Source organism: Lethenteron reissneri, chromosome 47, assembly GCF_015708825.2.
Source record: "Lethenteron reissneri isolate LAM-NWPU_2019-01 chromosome 47, ASM1570882v1, whole genome shotgun sequence".
Lineage (NCBI taxonomy): Eukaryota > Metazoa > Chordata > Hyperoartia > Petromyzontiformes > Petromyzontidae > Lethenteron > Lethenteron reissneri.
Window position 1 is genome coordinate 5,137,500 of NC_083825.1, and position 24,645 is coordinate 5,162,144.

General features: G+C 50.8%; 1 protein-coding gene across 1 annotated transcript in view; it reads left to right on the top strand.

The window, feature by feature from the left end:
- LOC133354432 (collagen alpha-1(I) chain-like) overlaps positions 1-24,645 on the top strand; it is a 340,365-nt gene that overhangs the window by 9,272 nt on the left and 306,448 nt on the right. Inside the window, exon 4 of the mRNA XM_061571253.1 lies at positions 19,591-19,696. Coding sequence (XP_061427237.1) covers positions 19,591-19,696 — 106 coding nt within the window. The remainder of the gene's footprint in view (positions 1-19,590; positions 19,697-24,645) is intronic.

Below are 24,645 nucleotides of genomic sequence, written 5' to 3' on the forward strand. Positions count from 1 at the left end.
TACTGGTTCTTCATGTTCTGCAGATGTAGATGCCACTGGTTCTTCACGTTCTGCAGATGTAGATGCCACTGGTTCTTCACGTTCTGCAGATGTAGATGCCACTGGTTTTTCATGTTCTGCAGATGTAGATGCCACTGGTTCTTCACGTTCTGCAGATGTAGATTCCCCCAGTTCTTCATGTTCTGCAGATGTAGATGCCACTGGTTCTTCATGTTCTGCAGATGTAGATGCCACTGGTTCTTCACGTTCTGCAGATGTAGATGCCAACGGTTCTTCACGTTCTGCAGATGTAGATTCCACCAGTTCTTCACGTTCTGCAGATGTGGATGCTACTGGTTCTTCATGTTCTGCAGATGTAGATGCCACTGGTTCTTCACGTTCTGCAGATGTAGATGCCACTGGTTCTTCACGTTCTGCAGATGTAGATGCCACTGGTTTTTCATGTTCTGCAGATGTAGATGCCACTGGTTCTTCACGTTCTGCAGATGTAGATTCCCCCAGTTCTTCATGTTCTGCAGATGTAGATGCCACTGGTTCTTCATGTTCTGCAGATGTAGATGCCACTGGTTCTTCACGTTCTGCAGATGTAGATGCCAACGGTTCTTCACGTTCTGCAGATGTAGATTCCACCAGTTCTTCACGTTCTGCAGATGTAGATGCTACTGGTTCTTCATGTTCTGCAGATGTATATGCCACTGGTTCTTCATGTTCTGCAGATGTAGATGCCACTGGTTCTTCACGTTTTGCAGATGTAGATGCCACTGGTTCTTCATGTTCTGCAGATGTAGATGCCACTAGTTCTTCACGTTCTGCAGATGCAGATGCCACCACCACCATCTATTGCGCGGCGGTTGAACCTACGAAGCTCGGTCTGAACAGGCGACTGGGCATAGGGGCAGGTTTGTTCGTATTTCTCAAAGTTCGTAAGTCGAATGTTCGTAAGTGGAGGAGTCCAGTGTAAATACAGATTGTGATGCGGTTGTGCACCAGCAGATGGCAGGCTAAGTGCACGCACCCGACAGTAAAACCGACCGCGTTATGGCAGCAGCCTGATTACCATCGGAGCCTTCACCCCCCCCCTCCACCGTTTCTCAAATTAACATTTTGCGCTCGTTAATTTATCGTTTGACACCGTGATCTTGGAAAGGTTTAAACTGCTAATGGTTTTGTTTTTTCCCCGCACACGCTGTTTCGCCTGGCTGCGCTGCTAATGCAGCAACAGCTGTAATGCGAGCGGTGTCTCAAAGTTTCACTCGTCTCCTTCCATTGCTCGGTTCACTTTTGTTTATTTCATTAAACATTCACAGCTTTTATATTCATTAAGATATCTACGCCGTTAGCTGACATCACCTTAAAAAAAAAAAACACCAAGCACCGTACTGATAATTATCCACCGTGCAAAATGCATTATTAAACAACAACAACTTGACATCAAAGATGTGCCCATAGGCTTCTTCGGTCCATTGTGTGCGTGGGGCGGGGGTTTCAGTGTGCTCAGCACAACCATCAAGATGAAAATCCTCCCCGTTTAGCATCGCCAAGGGGTGGCCCGTGCCACGACTTGCGGGCACCGTGCCCGGGGCAGCTCAAGTGCGGCTCGATAAGAGGGCCCCCGCCGATGTTTAACTCGTCCGCGTGTCTTCTTGGTTCTTTCGGTAAAGTCACGTAGAAGGGAAATAATAAAATAATAAAAATAAAACATAATAAAATAATTCTCACAACGTTTCGGCCACAACGCAAGCAGCCGTCCTCAGGTTAAGACCAGGTCTGTCGGGGAGACAGTGACTTTACCGAAAGAACCAAGAAGAGGAATCCCTGCAGTCACGAAAGCTTTAAATCGAAATCCTCCACGTGTCTTCGATTGATCCCGGAGAAATCGTCAAGAGTGGCGGGAGAAGAGCGCCGGCCACTCGCCTCTGGCAGTAGGTGGTGGGTTGGGGGGGGGGGCTGGTGTTTGGGCGCTCCCGCGGATTTCTTAATCCGAAAACTTCACGGCCAATCGGCGCAAGCGACCTGGGCCGTGTGACTCCCCCCCCCTCGCCCCCCCTTATTGACCGACTCCACGTGGCTCTTGTTGTGATCCTTTTGTGCCACGCGAGCATCTTGGTACGCGGCTTGGAGCGTCCAAGAAGTTTGGGTCCACCCCACCCCCTGTCGCTTGGGCTGTCGGGGAGAGTGCTGTGGGTGGTTAAAGACGAAGATTCCCCCAGTAGCCTTCGCAGACTTTTGGGGCAAGTGCTGTTAGCGAGCACCAATTGAGACCAGCGTGCCACACGAATGGGTGGAGGGCAACCGTTGTTCGGTGCCGAAGGTCACCACATCAGGTGCTAAGTGTCGGCTTGCTTCACCCGAGGGGAAGTCCGGACAACGGTTAGAAACCAACACCGACATCTTCATGGCCTGGGAAATCGAACCGATGTTTGTGTCGGGGTTGTGTTCGAGTGCAAAGATGACGAGCTTGCCAGTGCCGGATTAAGCTCGTGCAGGGCCTGTAGCATATGTTATAAAGGGGCCCTAAATAAAATAAAAACACGTAAATATTAAAACACACATTTTTTACTTGCATAGTAGAGTAATTGTATTTTTTCATTTGCTATACAGCTTGATAATACAACAAATCGCTAACCTTAAACACCCAGTCGTTCGTAAAAGTCGAAGGCGGTATAGTACTATAGTAATAGAGCAAGTGCGGAATCGCTGAACCGGAATTGATAGCTTGAAAACATTTAGCGCGGGGCCCTTGAAAGTGCGGGGCCCGTAGCTACTACACGTGCAGCTACTACTCGTGTAGCTACTACACGTGCAGCTACTACACGTGTAGCTGCTACACGTGCAGCTGCTACACGTGCAGCTGCTACACGTGCAGCTGCTACACGTGCAGCTGCTACACGTGCAGCTGCTACACGTGCAGCTGCTACACGTGCAGCTTCTACACGTGTAGCTACTACACTACACGTGTAGCTACTACACGTGTAGTGTAGCTGCTACACGTGTTGTAGCTACTACACGTGTAGTGTAGCTGCTACACGTGTTGTAGCTACTACACGTGTTGTAGCTGCTACACGTGTTGTAGCTGCTACACGTGTTGTAGCTGCTACACGTGTTGTAGCTGCTACACGTGTTGTAGCTGCTACACGTGTTGTAGCTGCTACACGTGTTGTAGCTGCTACACGTGTTGTAGCTGCTACACGTGTTGTAGCTGCTACACGTGTAGTAGCTACTGTTGCTACGAGGATAATGTGGCACTGGAGCTCGCCACCCCCATGACAAAGGTAGCCTTCTCCTGTAAAGCCATGCGGGCTGTTGTGGCAGGCAAATGCTGCACGCGGCCTGGCCACCAGTGCTGATGTTTTCACACCATGTCAGTTATTCATTTCAGGTTGGACCGACTTAAGACCCGTGACTGCACTCGCTCCTGGTGTTTGCTGCGGCTGGGAATTAAAGTCTGTGTGCGGATTTCCGTGGTAAACGACCGCACCACTGCTCCGCTGTACAATTTCTGTTATGACCCTGGAACAGACTGTTGGGGCAAGTGCTGTTAGTGAGCACCTATGAAGGCCGGAACGGTACACGAGGGAGTGGGTGGCCGGCACCACGCCCTGCCCCCTTTGTCTCCCCAGTGGCGATGTTTACCCACTGCACCAAGTACTCATTTGAGGCTGAGTCGACCTCAGGAAGGCTCAGGACCGGCTCCGATATTCGATTGTTGGTCATGAGCGGGAATCGAACTCGGGTGGCCAGGTTCGTAGCGAGGCGCGTTAACCACGACACTGCTGCTCTACACACACACTCTCTACACACACACACTCTCGCACGCTCGCATGCCGCACGTGCACAATATGCCGTTGATGCTCCGTCGTGGGAAGCCATGGTGTGGAATACTAAGAGTGGCTGTCGGAGAGACTTGGCAGATGTGTTATTTGTGGTGCGGTTGGTACGCCCGCCGCTGAGGGCGCAGCGGTACACTCGTCGGTACACTCGTCTGTACGCACGTCGGTACGCACGCCGGTACGCACATTGTTGGTACACGCATTTGCAAATGAGCGTTAGTTGCCAGTGCGACCTGAGAGCCATCGTGGGGGGGGGGGTCTTCCGCTGCTCCGTGCCCGTTGGGAAAAATTGGCAGTGAATTCCAAAATTAGAAAGTTTAATTCTTCACCTGCTGAAATGTGCCAGCACCCAACGGTCCTGCTTTTTAAAGAATATTCTATTGGACTGCCCGGGCGAGATTTTGTTAGCGACTGTCTGCTTTGGCCGCAATCATGGCCAGTGCTCTCTCCGTTTGGCCTCCCGAATCGTGCACTTGTCACAACTCCGTGCCAAGCGCCACTTTTATCCTCGCCATTATTGGCATTCGTATACCCAGGGGAACCTTCCCTGGGTCTCAACAATCGTTCCAGGAGGGGGTCCTGCATGATGATGTTAGGCCAGTGCCTTTATAAATGAGACCTAGTGTACCTGGAGACAACCTGTCATGCACGTGTTTGTGTGGGGAGCCGTAGTGTGTGTGGGGGGGGGGGGGGGGGTAGCACATACTCTTAGGTTTTTTCGATAAAGTCACGTAGGTAAAAAATAATATTAATAGTAACAAATAAAATAAATCACGACGTTTCGGAGGCAACACAAGTCTCCGTCATCAGGTAGGACCATCACAGCTAGATTTACTGTATCAAGTGACTACTTGTCTCGTTGTCTGTTAAAAACTCTAACAGATATGTGGAATTCCTCCCCGTAGAGGGTATTAATTCTAGATTTGAAGCTTTCGTGACTGCAAGGATTCATACTCTTAGGTTTATTTGGTAAAGTCACATAGGTAAAAAATAAAATTAATAGAAACAAAATAAAATAATAATCACGACGTTATAGCACACTGCAGCTACGAACCCGGCCACCAGTGACGAATATCTGCACCGGTCCTGCGCTTCCCCTAGGTCGACTCAGCCTCAAATGAGTATCCGGTGCGATGCTTAAACATCGACACTTGGGAGTGGTGCTGACCACCCACCCACCCCCTTGTGTGCCGGGCCAGCTCTCATAGGGTCACTTGCCACTGATGTTAGCCGTCAACTGGGATTAACGCCGAGTCTGCCCGATTCTTAGCGCAGTATGCTGACAGCTATGCCGCCACTCCCCGCCCCCCACCCCTGCTGTCGTGGACTATCGAAACCTCTAGCGTGTGAGGGTATAAGACTCAAAGCTGCACACAGTCCTCAATGCAGTGAATGGACCAAATCTATCTGTGGACCACACCCATTGCTATACTGCTATCTTGTGATACCTCACTTCCACGGAAGCCATACGCCCACAATACCTGTTTCAAACTCAACTCAACTTTTTTTATTTTACCAGGTAAGGCCCACTGAGCTATTTAGGTCTTTTTGAGAAGCGGCCTGGCCACACATGACAGCCCAACTTGGCGGCTCATCACGTTGAATTGTATCGCAGCCAAACACTCTAAATGCGTGGAGAGAGACGCGCAAACTCCAAATATGCAGCAGGCGTCAGGGTCCGGATCGAACCCACGCCGTCTCGTTCCATGTCTGCGTGTGGACGAATACCCCGAGCCCGTTTGTGAATCCACTGCTGGTCCACGCCCGCGGGTCACGGTGGGTTCCATGACCATACTTCACCGCACTGGTCAGCGCACGCTGGCGGTGGTCGGGGGGAGGGGAGTCCACAACTAACACCTCATTGCCTGCACTGCCCTCTACCGTCTACAATGCCCAATAACACCGGTTTGTTGTACGCTTGTTACGCGTCGCATGCAAGCACTATCCAGGCTCATTTTTCCTGCTTAGCTTCTGAGGTCTAACAGGATGGGGCACCCTCCAGGTGATTTGGTCGCTGGCGATTCCTGCTGTATTGGGTTTCCCTGCGGTGGGAAGTCGGTGGTCAGACATCGGATCGGCGGAGGTCGCGGTAATCCGGCAGACGAACCGCCCATCCCGTTGCGTGGAGTCTTCACGATGGAGCTCTGCCGCTCACCGGTGTAACGGCTACGCCACAGAGCCAAGCCAATCGGCGCCAAGAACCGGCAAAGCACCAGCATGAACAACAGCAGCAGCAGCAGCCGGCAACGCTGTACAATGCAGCAGGAGAGCGCCAGCTGCTCGACTCAGTTCCAGAAGAAGCTCCCAGCACGCGGAGCGAAACGTCGGACATCGTGCCGAACAGCACGCGGCACGGACCCCGCAAACACGTGGCGGTTGCGGGAGAGCTGTGCCGCCGATTAGGTGCTGACCTATTCAGCTGCCATTGGGACCTTGTTGGGGGGGCGGGGGGCGGTGTGGATCGCCTTCGAGCCGTTCCTGTCCGTGCAGAATGCTAACGCGCGCCCGCAATTGCGCCAAGGCTGCTTGCGGAGGGCTAATTGTTATTAATGGGAAGGCAACAAGCAATAGCAGAGAGTCGGGCCTGCAACAAGCCTTTTCTCCCAGTATTAATGAACGGGCTGCATGATTACCAATTAATCATTTAGTAATCTATCGCGAAAAGGTATAATTAAATACTCGGATTTCGCCCCACCCCCCCACCCCGTGCCCCCCCCCCCCCCAACCTGCTCCCCCTCCCCACTCCTAATTTACCACATGGACCCCGTCCGTCGATGTTGCGGCGTGGGTTTTTACTTTTGCGCTCGCGCGTGATGCAGCGGCAAGTCGCGAGCGCGTGGGAATGTGTCGGCGCCGCTGGAAATGCGACGCGCGAGACAAAAGTCGCCCACCCACCCCCGTGGTCGCACGGCTGTGACTGACGCACTCTACGGGGTTGAGAGCGCCAAAGAGGAGGTGTGTGTGTGTGTGCGATCGCGGGAGCTGGGGGGATGCGCGTGCCTGCGTCTGGCCTGGATCGTAGTCTAAACTGTATTTAAAAAAAATATTTACCAGGTAAGGCCCCCACTGAGCTACGTAGCTCTTATTGAGAAGTGACCTGGCCACAAATGATAGCCCAAGGAAGGTGGCTTTTTGCATACAGCAGCCAAATACTCTAAACGGGTGTTGATTCTAAATGTGGAGGTAAAAAGCAGAGGACCCGGAGAAAAATCAATGTGACCACGGGGAGAATATGCAAACTCCAAATACACAGGTGCCAGGGTTGGGATCAATCCCCACGCGCTCCTGCATACCGGGCGAGGTAGTTAACATTTCACCACGTAAACTAAACGTGCCAATTATTACTACTTCAGCACACCGGTGTGTTGGAGAGTAAACGAATGTTTATAATTTGAGTTACGACGTTTCGCTGGGGATTACAACCAGCTTCATCAGGCGATCTAACCCCCAAAATAACGTTATTTAATTATCTCCACAAAGTAGATGTACATTGAACGCTGCCAATGTGCATCATCTGGTTGATTTAAATGTGAAGGGGAAAAACCGGAGGACCCGGAGAAACAATCCACGCGACCACGGGCGAGAGAGACACCGCAAACTCCAAATATACAGCAGGCTTCAGGGTCGGGATCGAACCCGCGACCTCCTGCATGCCAGGCGAGGGAGTTGACATTTCGCCACCGCGGCGCAGTGCGGTGAGATCGTGGCCGTGCAAAGGTGGCAGCAGATGGAGTGGGCGGTCGGAGAGGGTCCGCATACAATCGATAATCCTTTAGCGGGAGTGAGGGGCAGCGCTGATGCCCTTAGGAATCCGAGAGCCGTCTGTACTCCGGGAGAAAGTGTCTCGGCTTATGCGTTTTTTTTCCTCTGTTTATTTATTTCATTGATATTTACCGACAGCAAATGCAGAAAGGCGCGGAACCAGAGACCCGCGCGACGTTTAGGCACTCGGCAACAAAACAAGCATGAGGCCCAGAGTTTCCAGTATTGCTGTGGTCTGGGAAACAACGGGGAATCAAAACAGCAACAATAACAACGGGCAGGGGGAGGGAACGGGAAGAACATGTCACAATATTTATTTCGACCGGAGGAATAGGATGAGCTCATGAAAGCTCTTTGTAACAGATGTCCAGTAAGGGGCGGGTAAACAAAGCTACCGCAGCAAAACGATACAAAAGCAATGATAGGAGTGCAGAGTAGAGGCAAGGTAAAGAAATCCCTGAGATGGCTGGCAGATGCACGGGGAAGGGAAGCTGGACAAGAGGAGACCAAATCTTCCCCGAGGCCAGCGGGTTGGAAACCAAAATAATAATCTGTATAAAAATAAAGCTCTATTTCGAGAGCCGCACAAAGCATGTGAACACACGAAATGATCCTTCAATAAACGACGTCGCGAAGCGGTCCTTAAGAGCCGCACGCGGCTCAGGAGTGGCGGGTTGGCGACCACTGCCGGTAGACCCAATGGTGAAGCCTGTGACAGAAGGGGGTTGGTCGGTGGGTCCTCCTCCCTCCCCCGTGTGTCAGCTGTCTGCATGTATGTGGAACTTCTTTCGCGCCGTGAGCTATAAAGCTAATTGGAGGTGCGGGGAAAGGACAACAAATTAAACGCACAAAGCAGTTTTAAAGAAATGAGTTGTCAATCTAGACGATTTTAAACGTGCACAGTTCCAGTGGCTTCCTAATATCGGAAGGAAGAGCGTTCCGGACGGCCACACGAGCGCATCTGAAAGCGACGCGCGATGCAGCGACCGTCTTTGTTCGATGGCCAGACAAAAGCCGCTGCTGCAGGCACGACGAGAGGATTCATACTCTTAGTTTTTTCGGTAAAGTCACGTAGGTAAAAAATGAAATGAAAATTAATAAAAATAAAATAATAAAAATCACGACGTTTCGGAGGCAACACAAGTCTCCGTCATCAGGTGGGACCGTCACAGCAAATCTGGCTGTGACGGTAAATCTGGCTGTGTGACGGTCCCACCTGATGACGTAGACTTGTGTTGCCTCCGAAAGGTCGTGATTTTTATAAAAAAAATTTTATTAATTTTTATTTCATTTTTTATTTACGTTACTTTACCGAAACAACTAAGAGTATGAATCCTTGCAGTCACGAAAGCTTCAAATATAGAAAAAAAATGGACGAGAGGAGTTCGCTTTAGGATGCTTTTATGCTCCTTGACGAGATCAGCGAGGTATCGTGGTTCATTTTCGGCAAGCGCTTTGTTGTGTGCAGCGAGTTTGGAAGTTGGGTTACCACGGCTCATTGCCTAAAGCATCGCGACGAGCGCTGGCGCGATATCTGTGCTCACGACGGCGTGATGCGGTGACGAGGATTATTGCGATGTCGGCTTTGATCGCGTTTTGCGTTTTTTTTTAATCCTGTCTCTTTCTTCGCCCTCGCTCTTCCCCTCGCCGTTCTTCTCGCGTCAACGAAGGGAAATTGAGAGTTTTTTTAAGTTCGCCCTTCGCGTAAGCCGCATTACAAATCTGCGATTGCTTTGGAAAGCGCGCTTTGCTGTCCGTTACGCAAGGAGCAATTAGAAATTCCACTCGCCGGAAAAATGATGACGTGCAATTGTCATTCTGATAATTACTTCAGAAAACTTTTTTTGGCAAAGCACTTATGGCATTTTTTATTTTATATATATATTTACAACTTTCATTATTTGGATTGTTAATTTGTACAAATTCTGTCAGGATGTAACACATTTAAGAAAAGTAAAATGAGCAACGACAATCAGTTTTAAAATTATGATTAAATTAATCTAAGTCGTTTTCTTCTAAAAAGAGCATTGAGGCATCGGCGTTCATCTGTTGACAGCCCTTACAGAGCCAGTGGTAGAAATTCCACATTCCTATGGCGGGGGCGAGCCTATCCCAAGGAAGAGCGCTGTTCTCCACGAAGTGTCACCTCGTTTTAATGACCCCGTGGAGACGGTGGGGCCGAGTCAACCCCCCGCAACTACCCAACCACGATGGGAGCTCTCGACCTTCCGATTGCGAGCCGCTCGCTCTACCGCCGGTGGCTCGGCGGGCGATCGAGAGCGAGCGGCGTGAGGCGCGCTCTGATGTTGGCTCGTGACTGCAAGGGGCCCGCAGAGTGTTGGTTGTGGCCACTCGGTTGTGGCCACTCGGTTGTGGCCACTCGGTTGTGGCGTGCGGCGGTTGCAGCCGCGCGAAAAAAGAGATGAGAGGGATTCGCGTGCGTCTTATTTGCGGGATCACTGGAGCGCTAATGCTACACAATAGCTGCGATCACGGCGTTTAATTTCCTCGCTTTTTGTTTTTGTTCTCATCTCTGCAGAGGCCTCTCCGCCGGCTGGAGAACAAAGCTTGGGCGCACGAGGTTGGGTGAGGGGAGGGGGGGGAAAAAAACTCGTCGCGTGCTTGGGCCGCCCTTGGTAGCCTCGATAAAAAAAATTCAACTCGGGCGAATGCCTCTTCTCTCTGTATTGCTTTCGTTATAATAATTCGCAACGTTGTGGCTACACGACGGGAAGGGGAGTAGAGTTCGAGGATGGAAAGTAAGTGATAAAGAGAGAAAAAAAATGGCAGTGGCAAGAGAGACGATTGGGAAACAAGAGGAAGCGGATGCATCTTCTTGGTTCTTTCGGTAAAGTCACGTAGAAAGGAAATAATAAAATAATAAAAATAAAACATTATAAAATAATTCTCACGAGGTTTCGGCCACAACGTAAGCAGCCGTCCTCAGGTCACCTGAGGACGGCTGCTTGCAGGTCACCTGAGGACGGCTGCTTGCGTTGTGGCCGAAACGTCGTGAGAATTATTTTATTATGTTTTATTTTTATAAATTTTATTCTTTTATTATTTCTCTTCTACGTGACTTTACCGTTAGAACCAAGAAGATGAATCCCTGCAGTCACGAAAGCTTTAAATCGAAAAAGGAAGCGGATGGTAACGGAATGGAGAAACAGGAGCAAGGGGCCAGGAGAGATGAGGAGGATGTGGAGGAAGAGGAGGAAGAGGCTGCATGAGGGCCTTGACGCTGCTGCTGTATGGTGAAGCGGAGTCTGTTCTCACAGTGGGCGGTGCCTGAGAGAGGGGGAGGGGCCGTTTGGCACATAGAGATTGGTATTCAACAAAAATAAATAATTATACGAATTATTTCATTTTTCGATTTAAAGCTTTCGTGACTGCAGGGATTCATCTTCTTGGTTCTTTCGGTAAAGTCACGTAGAAGGGAAGTAATAAAATAATAAAAAAGAAAACATAATAAAATAATTCTCACGACGTTTCGGCCACAACGCAAGCAGCCATCCTCAGGTGAAAACAGGTGAAAACTAGGTTTTCACCTGAGGACGGCTGCTTGCGTTGTGGCCGAAACGTCGTGAGAGTTATTTTATTATGTTTTATTATTTTATTACTTCCCTTCTACGTGACTTTACCGAAAGAACCAAGAAGATTAATTATTTCATTTTACATTAATTATAATTGCTATAATGTCATGATAGTAAAGTCCTTTATTTACTCTGAAAATCCCACCCGGAGTCTCCCACCTGCGTTTAGTTGGCACCGAAGTTCCCGGAGACAACTCGTGCGTACGAGGGGGTCAACGCTCCGAGCTCTGCTCGGTCTGCTTGCCGCAAGACCTCCTTCTCTCGTTCACCTCGCAGGCTAAGCCTGGCGACCAGGCCAAACCCTTGCATTGCTTCGCTGAGATCTGACCGAGACCGGGCACATTCGGTGCGCTGCGGCTCCCCCCAACCCCCCCCCCCCTCCCCCCGGGTTCACAACTTCACGGACACATACACCGCGCGCACAGCCCGCTTGTGAATCTGCTTGCTGATTTTAGACATTCCACGTGTTGTGCCACCGCAGGCTGGGTTTGGGGACGCTGCCGTGTTGTTGCAATGGTCAACACACTGAACTCGCAATAGAGAGGTCGGCTCTCACCACCGCTCCCCCTCCACCCCAAACACTCACCCCTCCTCAAGTGGAGGCCCTTATTCCAGCAGTAGCGTGAGAAAAGGAAATCGCAGGGGGCCACACCGCAACCTCTTACCTCTCTCTCTGTATGGCAAGGTGCATTTCGCCTTATCTTTTTTTTGCCTTTCCTTTGCTTGCCCAATCGAATTCCCATACTCTGCGCTGAAATCGGTTGACGCGTACGGACCGGACCCTCCGCGGGAAGTTCTCCAAGATCTCCTCGGCGGGTGATGTGACGCGATGATGATGTCGTGTTCTGTCCTGTCGTGTTGTCCGCGGGGCTCGTCAAAGCCATCTCCTTAACTCCCAATCCGATCGTAGATCCTCCCAGATGCTGCGAGGTCCATGGGATTTAGTTGACAAACGTCGAGTGTCTGCGCCTTCCATTGAGTGGGCCGGAGTAAAAAAAAAAGATAAACCACGAGTGGTGTGTGGCCGCGCGCCGTGGTACGGCAACGGTAGTGCAGCGGTTCGCGCGCGCCGCGTTACAAATCGGGCCACCCGAGTTCGATTCCCGCTCACGGCCACCAACATCAGTGACAATTATCTGAACCGGTGCTGAGCTTCCCCGCAGGTAGACTAAACTTCACGAGTACCTGGTACGGTTTCTTAACACCGCCACTGGGGAGACAAAGGCGGCCGGTCGCAGTCCTGGCCGGCCACCCATCCCATCGTGTGCCGTGCCGGCCTTCATCAGTGCTTACTAACAGCACTTCTGGCTGTCGCCTAATGAGGCTGGTTGTAATTACCAGCGAAACGTCGTACTTGCATTGTAAATGTTGTTTACTCTCCAACACAGCGATGTGCTGAGCTAGTAACGAATTTGCGTGTTTTGTTCATGTGACAAACCTTACTAATTGGCTGTATCTGGTGGTGGCGGGTTTAGCAACACATATTTATGCATGCGAACCAAAAAAAACAACCTCTAATGGATAATATTGGTCTAAAAAGTCTAGGTGTTAAACTAATAGCACCTGCTCCAACAGTCTGTTAAGGCTATACGTGGGATCTTTGTATTTGGTTATTATATATACGAATTGGTATCTCCTGTAATCTCTCATTTACTTGATACAGCTGTCGAGCTGTGACGGTCCACCTGAAGACGGAAGCTTGTGTTGCCTCCGAAACGTCGTGATTTTTATTTTATTTTACTTTTATAAATTTTAATGTTTTACCTACGTGACTTTACCGAAAAAAACCTAAGAATATGAATCCTTGCAGTCACGAAAGCTTCAAATCTAGAATTGGTTGTGGTGGTTTACGATTTTTCTTTTCAATATTTTGAACGGGTTTATTTTTTACTTCCCAGTTAATCAAATCACCGGGAATATCAAATCATAGTAAAGGATACTTGCATGTATATATTGCGCCCAAAAAATAACAACGTCTCACAGCGCACTTGTTTGACCTGGGGGATCCCCGCAAACGGCAAGCCAGAAGGGGGTCATTTTGATCTTGGCTGTCCCAATCAATCAATTTACGAACAATTTCTCAAGTTTGCCAAATTTGGACCACAATGCCAGCGCGGGTGGCCTAAAGTGTTGAGCATCACGTCACGGTTTTTCTTTAATGTCCGCTACAAAGCACGGTGGCGAGATGTTGACTACCTCGCCTGTTATGCAGGAGGTCGTCGGTTCGATCCCGAGCCTGACGTGTCCCGCTCCCCGTGGTCGCGTTTGGAGTGGTTGGCTGCTATAAAGTTTCACGTGATGAGCCACTTTCTTGAGCAATTGTCTGTTGCCAGGTCGCTTCTTGAAAAGAGCTGTACAGTAGCTCTGTGGGCCTTACCGAGTAACATAAAAACTGTTTAGTTTTTTTCGTTTCAGTTCAAAGCAGATATTGAGTAGCAGCTACTATTAATACATTTGCAGTATTAACCAGGGCGACCGTTGGGCTCGAACCGCGAACCTTTCTGCAACAGGCGGCAAACACATCACCGCCGCCATGCTCCCCATCTCGTCGGTTCTCAGAACCCAAGTGAGGTTCTGCTCGGGTTGTCCAGTGGGACATATGTACGTTGAACTTCTTTCGCACCATCCGCGGCCAACCGTGCAAAATCGGAAGTGCGGGGAAAGTACAACAACACTAAACACAAAAAGCAGTCCTAAAGATTTGAGTTTTCAATATGGATGTAAAAGTGCATAGCTCCAGTGGCTTCCTAATATCGGAAAAAAGAGCGTCCCGGACGGACGCAGAAGCGCATCTGAAAGCGCGCGATGCGGTGACCACCGTGTTTGTTCGATGGCCAGCCAAAAGCCGCTGCGAGAGAAAATCAAAGGTAAAAGTGACTAGACAGGAGCGTACATCATCATCATCATCATCAGCGAACACACACACAATGCACGATTGAACCTGGGTTCCCATCGGTGGGAGTCAGGGATTTAAACCTTGGGTAGCAGGTTTATTACTCTGACAAGGGGCATAGTGGTAAGTCTCTAACCACCCACCATTCCCAATTTTAATCACTCTTGGCAACATTCTCATATAGTGCTCTTTGTTTTTGTTATATGTACGGCTTCAGAGCAAACAAAAAAGATCACCCCGTGTAGCTTTTCCCCTGTGTCTCAGGAAAATGAATCATGGCTTTCATAAGAAAATGACACCAAGCCTTGTAAGCGGCGTGTAACCAGACCGGTGGTCGGGATTGGCCGTTTGCCCATCATGTGACCCTCCCCGGAGCCTCTGACGGTGGCAGCACCAGGCATAGGGATACCGGGCAAAAGGTTTACGGCCCCAAGCAGATCAAGTGGCCCCAGATTAATGCAAAACTAGTAATAATACGGAAGAACCAAATATCAGCTCAAATTCAGATCCGAATAAACGTAACAAGCCAATTCACGTTTAATGTTTTTTTTATTGATTTGCTGTCATCTCTATCTTGGCCACATCTCCCGTCTTTCGTTTCACGAGCTTTCCGTCTCGCCTCTCTCTCTCTCCATATCTTGCACCTCTGTATCTTGTCTATATATCTCTCTGGAGGGAGTGGGGGGTGGGGTGTGTGTGGACCAAAAATTACTTCTGCTTAGCAACCCTAATGGGCCAGCACTGCCACCACTTGGCTACAGACTGTCGTCTTCATTTCATTTGCGGACTGGAAGGCATACCAAATAACAGAGACACCCATAACTTGGCACCCAAACTAATAAACAGGACCCTGCGGGGTGGGCTGGTAGGAATAATACTTAGTACCGGTACAGAGATATCGACCGGGTATAGAGGAGTTAAAGAAAAAATTACTGTATTCTAGTGTAACGTTAATTAAAAGTGTTTGTTTTGACAAGAAACGCTGTGAGATTTAAAGACTCGTAGTCTTTCATTTCCAACACCACCCTCAACACCACCCCTCCCACGGACGGACGGACGGACGGACGGACACATTAATCTATTGGTGGTCTGGTCCACTTCGTTCCTACCAGTATAACAATACGTATCTACCTCTTGTGCAACTGAACCGGCTGCCAAACCATTACGCGATAAATGGAACTGCAATATGGTTCCGTACTGATGTGCGTGTGTGTATGTTCAACTTCTTTCGCCACCATACAAAGCCAACCGCGTTCATCGGAGGCGTGGGATGCATTGGTGGCAGCTGGCAAGATGCGCAACCGTGCCAGCAGTGGCAGCAGTGCAAGCAGCAGCCCATGTTTCTCAACAAAACGCTTCACGTGATGCTTGTGTGTGCGCGCCGCTCCGTGCGTGACTGTCTTTGCGTGGTTTGATAGTGAGCCTGATGTCATACCAGCAAAGTTTGGCTCGCAGATGTTCCCCGTGCACACTCGTAACACACTCGGAGCAAATAAAAACAAAGCATTGACCGTGTAGCCTGTACAGGCTTTTGGGGCCTGTTAACGCCGGAGCGGTGCACGAGAGGCTGATGTGGCCAGCACCACGCCCGGCCGCCTTTGTCTCCCCAGTGCTGATGTTTACCAATTGCATCGAGCACACTCATTTATGGTTGAGTAAAGATATGGGAGAACCAGGACTGGTTCTGATATCGCTCGCTGCTGATGTTGCAGTGGATGGGAACTGAACTTTGGTTGATGGATTTTTGAAGCACAGCATTCAGACAATCGTCACCGACCTTGGCCGCGAGCGGGAATCGAACTCGGGTCGCCGGGTTTGTGGGGCGCACTAACTAGGATACTGCTGTTCCCCTAACCCGAACACACACACACAGAACAAAGACCTCCTGTATAGCCTAAACAGACTGTTGGGGCAAGTGCTGTTAGCGAGCACCTATGAAGGCCAGAACAGCACACGAGGGGGTGGGTGGCCAACACCTCGCCCGGCCGCCTTTGTCTCCCCAGTGGTGATATTTACACACCACACCAGGTCCTCATTTGAGGCTGGGTCAACCTAGGGGAGGCCAAGGACCAGTTTATATAATCGTCACTGGCGTTGGCCGTGGGTGGGAATCGAACTCGGGTTGCCAGCTTCGTAGCGAGCTAACCGCTACACTACCGCTCCCCCCACACGCACGCAGGCACATACAGACACACGCACAAACACGGCAAGCAATTGTACACAGATCCCTGTTCTCCCCTTGGAGGCTCACATGCACACAGGAGGGTTCATCGCTGCACAGTTTCATAAATTCGCAACCAGACTGATAACGCTTTACAGCGCTGGTCTTCACCGATAATTGCCCCCCCCCCCCCCCATTCCCCCCACAGTTTTATTAAACCTCTGATGCCAAAATAACTTTTGACCATTTTGTTATATTTTACAAAAATGGTGGGGGGAGGGGGGGGGGAGTTGTGGAGGGAGAAACAAAAAAAAACCGTTCAGTAATTGGTTTTGTTCCTCCCAAATACGAGCGGCAGAGAGTTTTAAGCTGCGCAAATGTCTGCACAATCTGGCCGGCCGGATCCAGCATGTTGAGCCAGCGACTCGCAGTTTGAAGGTTTTGTAATTTTAAAGTCTGGTTGGTGGGTGGTGGGGGGGGAGGGGATTTACCCAGCCCCATCATCCCTACGCGGTCGATAAAATGAGTAGCCACTTTGCGGGGACGTCAACAGTGGTAGCTCTATGGAATGGACTCGCCATAGGAATTCCCACCGCTGGCTCGGGGCTGAAAACGGGAGATTAGCACCAATGATGCCTCGATGCTCGCGGGAGCCGCGACTGGTGTTGTGTGTTTTCCAAAGCTTAACGAGTGAGCGAGCGAGCGGCGGCGGCAATGATGTAATTACGATTTTGATTTATACAGCGTCCTAACGCGGCCGCGTCTGCGGTCGCTCAACGTCGTGCCACGCCTCTCAGGTGTCGCCGTCGCGTTTATTGTCCGTGAGATTGCGCTGAGCCAGCTTTTAAGGCCCATTATCGTTTGATTTGCCACCCATCGCTGCAGCGGCAGTCCCAACGGAACTCCTGAGCTTTTACCAAACACCCGGTCGAGAAATTATGCTTTTTGAGCATCGAGCTTGTAAAAAATTATTTTGGCTTAAAATTTTATAATGATTTTTTGGAATCTCGATTTGTCGCAGTTGCGCTATCGGCATTGTCACGGGACGGAGAGAATCCATGAGGAAACCTCACGGAGTGGTGCGGTGCGTGCCACGCGGACCCGCGAATGGCTGCGGAAGATTTTTTTTTTTTTACTCCCCCGTGAGATTTATTTCCTGAAGAACCCGGCCCGACTATCCCACACACAGCTTGGGGGGGGGGGGGAGGAGGGTTCGTGTCCTGGCACTCGCAGCTATGGCGTTGTTTGTTGCGTGACGGTCAATTCCATATTCATCGTTGTGTCAGCTGGAATTTGGCCACATGAAGTGAATAATCAACTTCAATGTGATGGGCGGGGGGTTTGTTGTTGTTGTGCGGTCATTATCGATCGAGCTGAGACCATCAGCTCCGCTACCTTTAAAAACTCGGTTTCAACCCCCTCCAGGGCGTCTCCTCCAGTGGGCATTGATTTTTAAGATAATTTATTCTGGTATTAAGGTACGCCCACCCCTTCCCTTCACCCCCCCCGGCCCCCCTTTTATTTTTTCCTTCCCCTCCCCCAACCTTCTCCCGAGAGCAAGGATGGGCAAACAAAATAACAAGAGACTTTTTTTTCGAATTCGGTAAAAAAACTCAATATTTCAAGAGCCGCAACGCACGTGAACAAGTACACACACACAAAGACATACATACACACATACACACAACAACAACAAACGCCATTAGCCACTCAATGGCGGTGACGTCACCACGGTGCTTGTGCCAGGCTATGTGTACGTTGAGGCCACGTGAAGTGTCGAATGCCCGCTGGCAGGAGGTCACGGGGCAGATCCAGGTGCCATGGGTCGCCTGACTGAGATGACTGGCCGATGCACCACCTGTGCCCCCTACTGTGCCAACTTGCTGTGTTTTAGCCACCCGGCGTTCCACTCGTTCTTGTGAGCGTCGCTCCTCCGCCCTCCGTTGTTGTTGGAGGGCAACTGCCTCCAACTGCCCAGTAGCGTCCTTCACGAGCCTCCTCCACAGAGGCCGATCTTGACACCGCTGGTACCAGTCATCAGCAAGTCCACTCAGCTCCACATCCTCTTGTACCACATCACTCCATCTCTTCTCTAGCCCATGCCGCGCCCGTTTAGCCCCCTCTATCTGGCCAAACAAAAGCTATTTAGACATGCGGTGGCTGGGCATGCGGGCTTACGTGACCCAGCCAACGCAGCCTTGCCTGCCAGAGGAGCTCACCGATGGGACTTTGTCCAGATCTTTCAAGGATTTGTGAGCTCACACAATCCAGCCTGGTTAAACCCAGGATGGATCGTAGGCAGGCCAGCCTAAATGTTTCTAACCGGCGAAGATGTTTCTTTAGGGGGGTCCACATACAAAGACAAAGATCCCCCTATAGCCTTAACAGATTGTAGGGGCGAGCACCTATGAAGGCCGGCACAGCACGCGAGGGGGTGGTTGGCCAACACCACGCCCAGCCGCCTTTGTCTCCCTAGTAGTGATGTTTACACATCGCACCAGGTACTCATTTGAGGCTAAGTCGACCTAGGGGAGGCCCAGGACCGGTTCAGATAATCGTCACTGGTGTTGGCCATGAGCGGGAATCGAGCCCGTGTCGTCAGGTTCGGAGCGCAGCGCGCTAACCGCTACACTACCGCTCCACATACATACACACATACATATACGTACACACACATTGCGGTATGAAGCAGTCCGTTAAGATCCACATGCGGCTCTGGCGCTGCAGGTTGCCGACCCTTCCCTTCGAGGGTTATCCAAGTTAAGGAAACAGACATCAAGGATGTAGAGTTTATTGACACGTGGCCAGAGACAGGTTCAAAATATTAAACGTTTGTAACAATCATTGTACTCCGCATTGTCTCTCTATACTGTCGTTAATTCCCATGCACGCCCTTTGTGTATACCTGGATCGTTTGTGCAATAAAGTGACTTAGCAAAAGAAACAAAAACCCCGTTTTAATCACGGGCGGCTAAAATATAGCGCTACTCGTACGCAGGATCTCAGCTGTACGATCGCTGTGCTCCGACAAACGGCCGACCGTGGCGATCGCTGCCTTCCGATTAGCGTGGTCGGCTACGTACGGCGCGATCGAGGTTCAACATACGTGCATGCGCGTGTTGAACTTCTTTCGCACCGTACTTAGCCGCGCTAATCGGCGGTGCTCGTGAGTTTGCGCCACCTGCCTGGAGTGGCGAAAACGTAAACCGCTTTGCTCGTTCATCGACACGGTCTCTACCTTCCTTCGTGCGAGCCTGCGCCTGGGATTGCATAAAACTCTGCGAGTCTAATTTCCGTGTTGTTTGTTTTGTGTGTGTGCGCGCGCGTGTGTTTGTGGGTGGATATTTGCAGGATGCCTCGAGGCGTGAGCCGTCCTGCGAGCTCGATGATGATGACCTCATGCTTGAACTCGATTTTCCGGATGAAGCCTCCCTGCTGGCGGCAGCCGCGGAAGCCGGTGAGTTGGGTTGCGGGGTCAAAAAAAGGTAAACCTTTGGGAGGCAGTACAGCAAGTAACACACGTGGCCACCGGTATTTCGCGGTTGTGCCGCGTATGCTCTCCCGACGCGGTTTTCAGGGCGGTCCGCGTGCTGTCTGGCACGATGTGTCAACGATTGTGCCCCGCGTGGGTTGATTCCGCTTTCTGACACAAGTTCTCGTGCTTTTTATCGTTTCGCTGGTTCTGCCAGGAAATAATTACTCAATACCCCTTTTTTCGGAGGGTGCAGCAAGTTTTGTGCAGTTGCAGTTTGGCGTTGCGATGTTGTCATCCACTTTCCGAGTGATTTTCCAATAATTTTTCAAGCATTGGGATATTGGGCCCAATGCTAATTACGCTGGGGGGGGGGGGGGTTGTGCTTTTTAGCTAAGCGAGGAAACTGGAGGACCTAGGAGAAACTCATGCAGAGCAGTGGGAGAACTTACAAACTAAATTTCGATTTTAAGCTTTCGTGACTGCAGGGATTCATCTTCTTGGTTCTTTCGGTAAAGTCACGTAGGAAGGGAAATAATAAAATAATACAAATAAAACATAATAAAATAATTCCCACAACGTTTCGGCCACAACGCAAGCAGCCGTCCTCAGGTGAAGAACAGGTCTGTCGGAAAGACAGCTGTCACCTGAGGACGGCTGCTTGCGTTGTGGCCGAAACGTCGTGAGAATTATTTTATTATGTTTTATTTTTATTATTTTATTATTTCCCTTCCTACGTGACTTTACCGAAAGAACCAAGAAAACGTACACTCTCCGCACAAAAGAGGCGCCACAGTCAAGGAATCGAAGCCAGGCCCTCCGAGTTGTTACCACCGCGCTACTTGAAGCCAGACGTCGCACGTGATGCCAAACGACATGTGCTACAACAAGCGTGTTTTTTTTCGCGAGCGAGTTATCATTCTTTGGGGGGGTGTTTTTTTTTTCTTTTTTTTCTTTTTCCCCAAGAGTGTAGTTTACCAAAATTAGAAATTGGCTTAACACCGTAAGCAGGGTCCTCCTGAAAATTGTGTTGGGACTTCCCGAAGCTTTCCAGAATAAATAAAGGAATTATGGAAGCCAGGTCTTGGTCTCTGCATCTGATTGATCAATCGATGTGCATTGTTTTTGTGGCCTGCTGGATGATTTAAAAGGGACCCTTGTATATTATGTCTACACAGCTGTGTGTGGCTTGAAGATAAAGCTTTTAGGAAGTACTCTACTCTCAGAAGCATATCATAGAGGTTATATATTTTCCGTATTCAATAAGGATGTGTTAATGAAGTGACGGATTCCAACAGAAGGAAAAATGTAATGCCAATACGGTGAAAATTACACAAGGCGATGGGGGGAGTGGTGGTGGCATAGTGGTTAGCACGCTGCGCTATTATCGTTATACAAGGCTCTCATTTTTTTAATGAAGCGTTTTCAAGTTACATTGCGTTGCCGCGCTATATTTTAGCACAATCGGTGCACGGTCGGTCATCTTTTTGTAAATATATACACATTGTTTGTATTTCTAAGTTTTTTTTTTGGCACAGAAAGTCAGTTTGCCAGAGGCGTTGAGGTTTGATATTCGGGGAGGAATTGGCGAGGCTGATGAAGAGGGTTTGGGGGGGCGATGGTGGAGGCGGGGAATGGGGGATTCTCTGCCAGCGCGTGGCGACGTCTGCTCGACTTTCCATCCGAAAATGCTTGCCCCTGCCACCAGCCCCCGCGCGAGCGCCGACGGTGACCTTTGTCGTGTGAAGTGTGCGTTATGAGGTCAAAAACGCACGCGCTCAAGATTAATGAGGGAGCTGCCGCATCGTGTCACCCACTGATTGCCGTTCGTTTTTCTTTCATTCGTTCTCCCCTCGCTTTGGCGTTCATATTATTATACATTTCTTCGCTTTTGCCGTGCGGCATAAATACATAAGCGGGCCCTCGTATTAATTCCCTGCGCAATGTCATTACTTAAGAATTCCACATTAATATTTCACAGCGTATCGACGTAAGCAAATAAAAAAAAATTCAGTGTGAGCAAGCGGTTTGCCAGAGATTGATTGAAAATGAGATGCGCTTGGCCTATTTAATTGAGGCTCGTTCAGTTACTGTGCTCCGGAGTTGTGTGTGTGTGTGCGTGCGCGCGTGCGCGCGTGTGAGTATGTGTGGGTATGTGTGTGTGGCTTCCTTCACTGATAGTCAGGGTAAAAGTAATTGCCATTCTTTAGGTTTAACCCTTTGACCTTCTGAACAACACTGGACAAATTAAATTGCGACAAGGGCCTCCGCTACGCACGCCAACAGCTGTGTTTGTGTAATGTGAACCTGTGCAGTAATGCTCTGGGCCCTTATGCTGGAAAGACAAAGATCCCCTGTATAGCTGTAACATACTTTTGTGACAAGTGCTGTTAGCGAGCATCTCTACGAAGGCCGGCACGGCACACACGTGGGGGGTCCATCACCATGCCCGGCCGCCTTTGCCTCCCCATTGGTGATGGTTACACGTCGCACCAGGTAATCATTTGAGGCTTACTGGTGTTAGCCACGCCTGGGAATTGACCTCGGATCGCAAGGTTTGTGTGTGCGGCATGGGATCTCCTGCACGCCACCGCTGAGCTCTACTCGTCATGCAAGCCATTAACGGACTCGTAATAAGAGCTGTTAGCGAGCACCAATTAAGGCCGGAAAGCTACACGAGGGGGTGGGTGGCCAGCACCGCGGAAAGGCTCAGAACCACATTAGGATGTCACTTACCACTAATGTTCGCCATGGCCAGGAATTGAACCCAAGTGGTTGGCTTCATAGCACAATGCGCGAAACCACTACAAAGACAAAATTCACCCATATAGCCTTAAGCGACCATAGGAGCAAGTGCTGTAAGCGAGCAGCGATGAAGGCTGACGCGGCACACGAGGGGGTGGGTGGCAAGCACCACACCCGGGCCCGCCTTTGTCTCCTGAGTTGCGATGTTTACACACCACTGCACTACCGTGCACGCTCGCAAGCACCGTTTCGTCTCAGGCAGCCGAGCCCTGGATTGAAACGCAGGATCTCAGTGGTCCTGGATCGGTGCTTTGACGTGGAACGGGCAGATCGCTCGTTGTGTTTGCAGATTGCCGCTCCTCTCTAAAGATAATGATACACTTGAGTAACATTCAAGAGTTATCACTGACACTGGCAACAGATGGCACGCGCGTTTATATCGCAAAGACGTTTTGGTTGCTAGTGGAAGGGTGACGGCGCAGCCCTTCAAACGCTTGCTCGCACCACTGCTGGCAGAAGCGCCTCCACTTGCGAGCACTGCCCCGGAGTGCTTGGCCTACTCTTCCATTCTGGCCAGACGGTGATGCGACCCGCAGGTGTGGTGGTTGGTTGAACACCCTGCAAGTCGAGATGAAAGAGTCATTCTGGTAGACGGAGTACTCGGCATGGACGAGTGGACGTTCACGGGAGCAGCGGCCACGGGTGAGAGAAGGCCCGGCTCGTGGGGGTCGCGTTATGAGGGGGGTCAAGGAATGGGCGGTTGTTTGCAGTGGCGGAGAGATTTCACGGCATCGTGGGCGGGGGGTGGCAGGGGGGGCGAGCGTCGTACGAGAGCTCCGTCTGCGGAGACGCAAAGCGTGCGGGGGTCTCCTGGCGCGGCTTTGTAAACTCGAAGAATGCAAACGTGTAGAAGTGATGACCGCGGCAGTGGCGATAGAAGAGTGACGCGGAGACGGCTGACCGCCAGAGAGCGAGCGAGTGGCCGGAGTGAATCCCCGCATCATCGATCAACCCGATGACTGCCTTACGTCGATTCCTATCGGGGCGCGGCGAGGTCGGGAACTCGGCTCCCCACGCCGCACCTCCGAGTTCCCCGCACCTCCGATTGGCGCGGTTGGCTACGTACGGTGCGAAAGAAGTTCACTGTACAGACGGACGATGACGACAGCGTTCCAACTTCATCCGCGGCGCGGACGGGCGGGGAAAGCGGAACCCGATGGCCAGGGAGGGAGGTGGTGGGGTGGAGGGACCTGGCGTGAGTCGTTGGTGAAAAGCCGGCTGGCACTGGTGAAGCGTCCCACCCCCCCTTCCCCGCCGATATTTGCCGCGGAAGCGATAACGGCGGCCTCGCTGCCGGCGCTGACCTCAGTTACAGCGCCGAGGCTGCGATAATTTTTTTTTATTTGGATAAAAATAGGACGGTCGGTGCTGTCTATCATATTGTACATTTCAATTCTGCGTGCGGCTTTGTGTGTATTTGTCTGCGCGAGCGATCGTTTGTGTACGGCGGGAACTTGTAAATGATTCGGAGCGCATAGCTGCGTATCGTCAAGGTGCAGTCCTGCAATTTAATATTCACTTCACTGCTGGCAGAACCACTCAGCTACCCCAACACAACCACGTGGACTCTGGTGGAGCAAGTGGACTGCTCCACTCAGCTACCCCAATACGACCACGTGCACTCTGGTGGTGCAAGTGGACTGCTCCACTCAGCTACCCCAATACGACCACGTGCACTCTGGTGGAGAAAGTGGACTGCTCCACCCAGCTACCCCAATACAACCACGTGCACTCTGGTGGAGCAAGCGCACTGCTCCATTCAGCTACCTCAATACAACCACGTGCACTCTGGTGGAGCAAGCGCACTGCTCCACTCAGCTACCCCAATACAACCACGTGCACTCTGGTGGAGCAAGCGCACTGCTCCATTCAGCTACCTCAATACAACCACGTGCACTCTGGTGGAGCAAGCGCACTGCTCCACTCAGCTACCCCAATACAACCACGTGCACTCTGGTGGAGCAAGCGCACTGCTCCACTCAGCTACCTCAATACAACCACGTGCACTCTGGTGGAGCAAGTGGACTGCTCCACTCAGCTACCTCAATACAACCACGTGCACTCTGGTGGAGCAAGCGCACTGCTCCACTCAGCTACCTCAATACAACCACGTGCACTCTGGTGGAGCA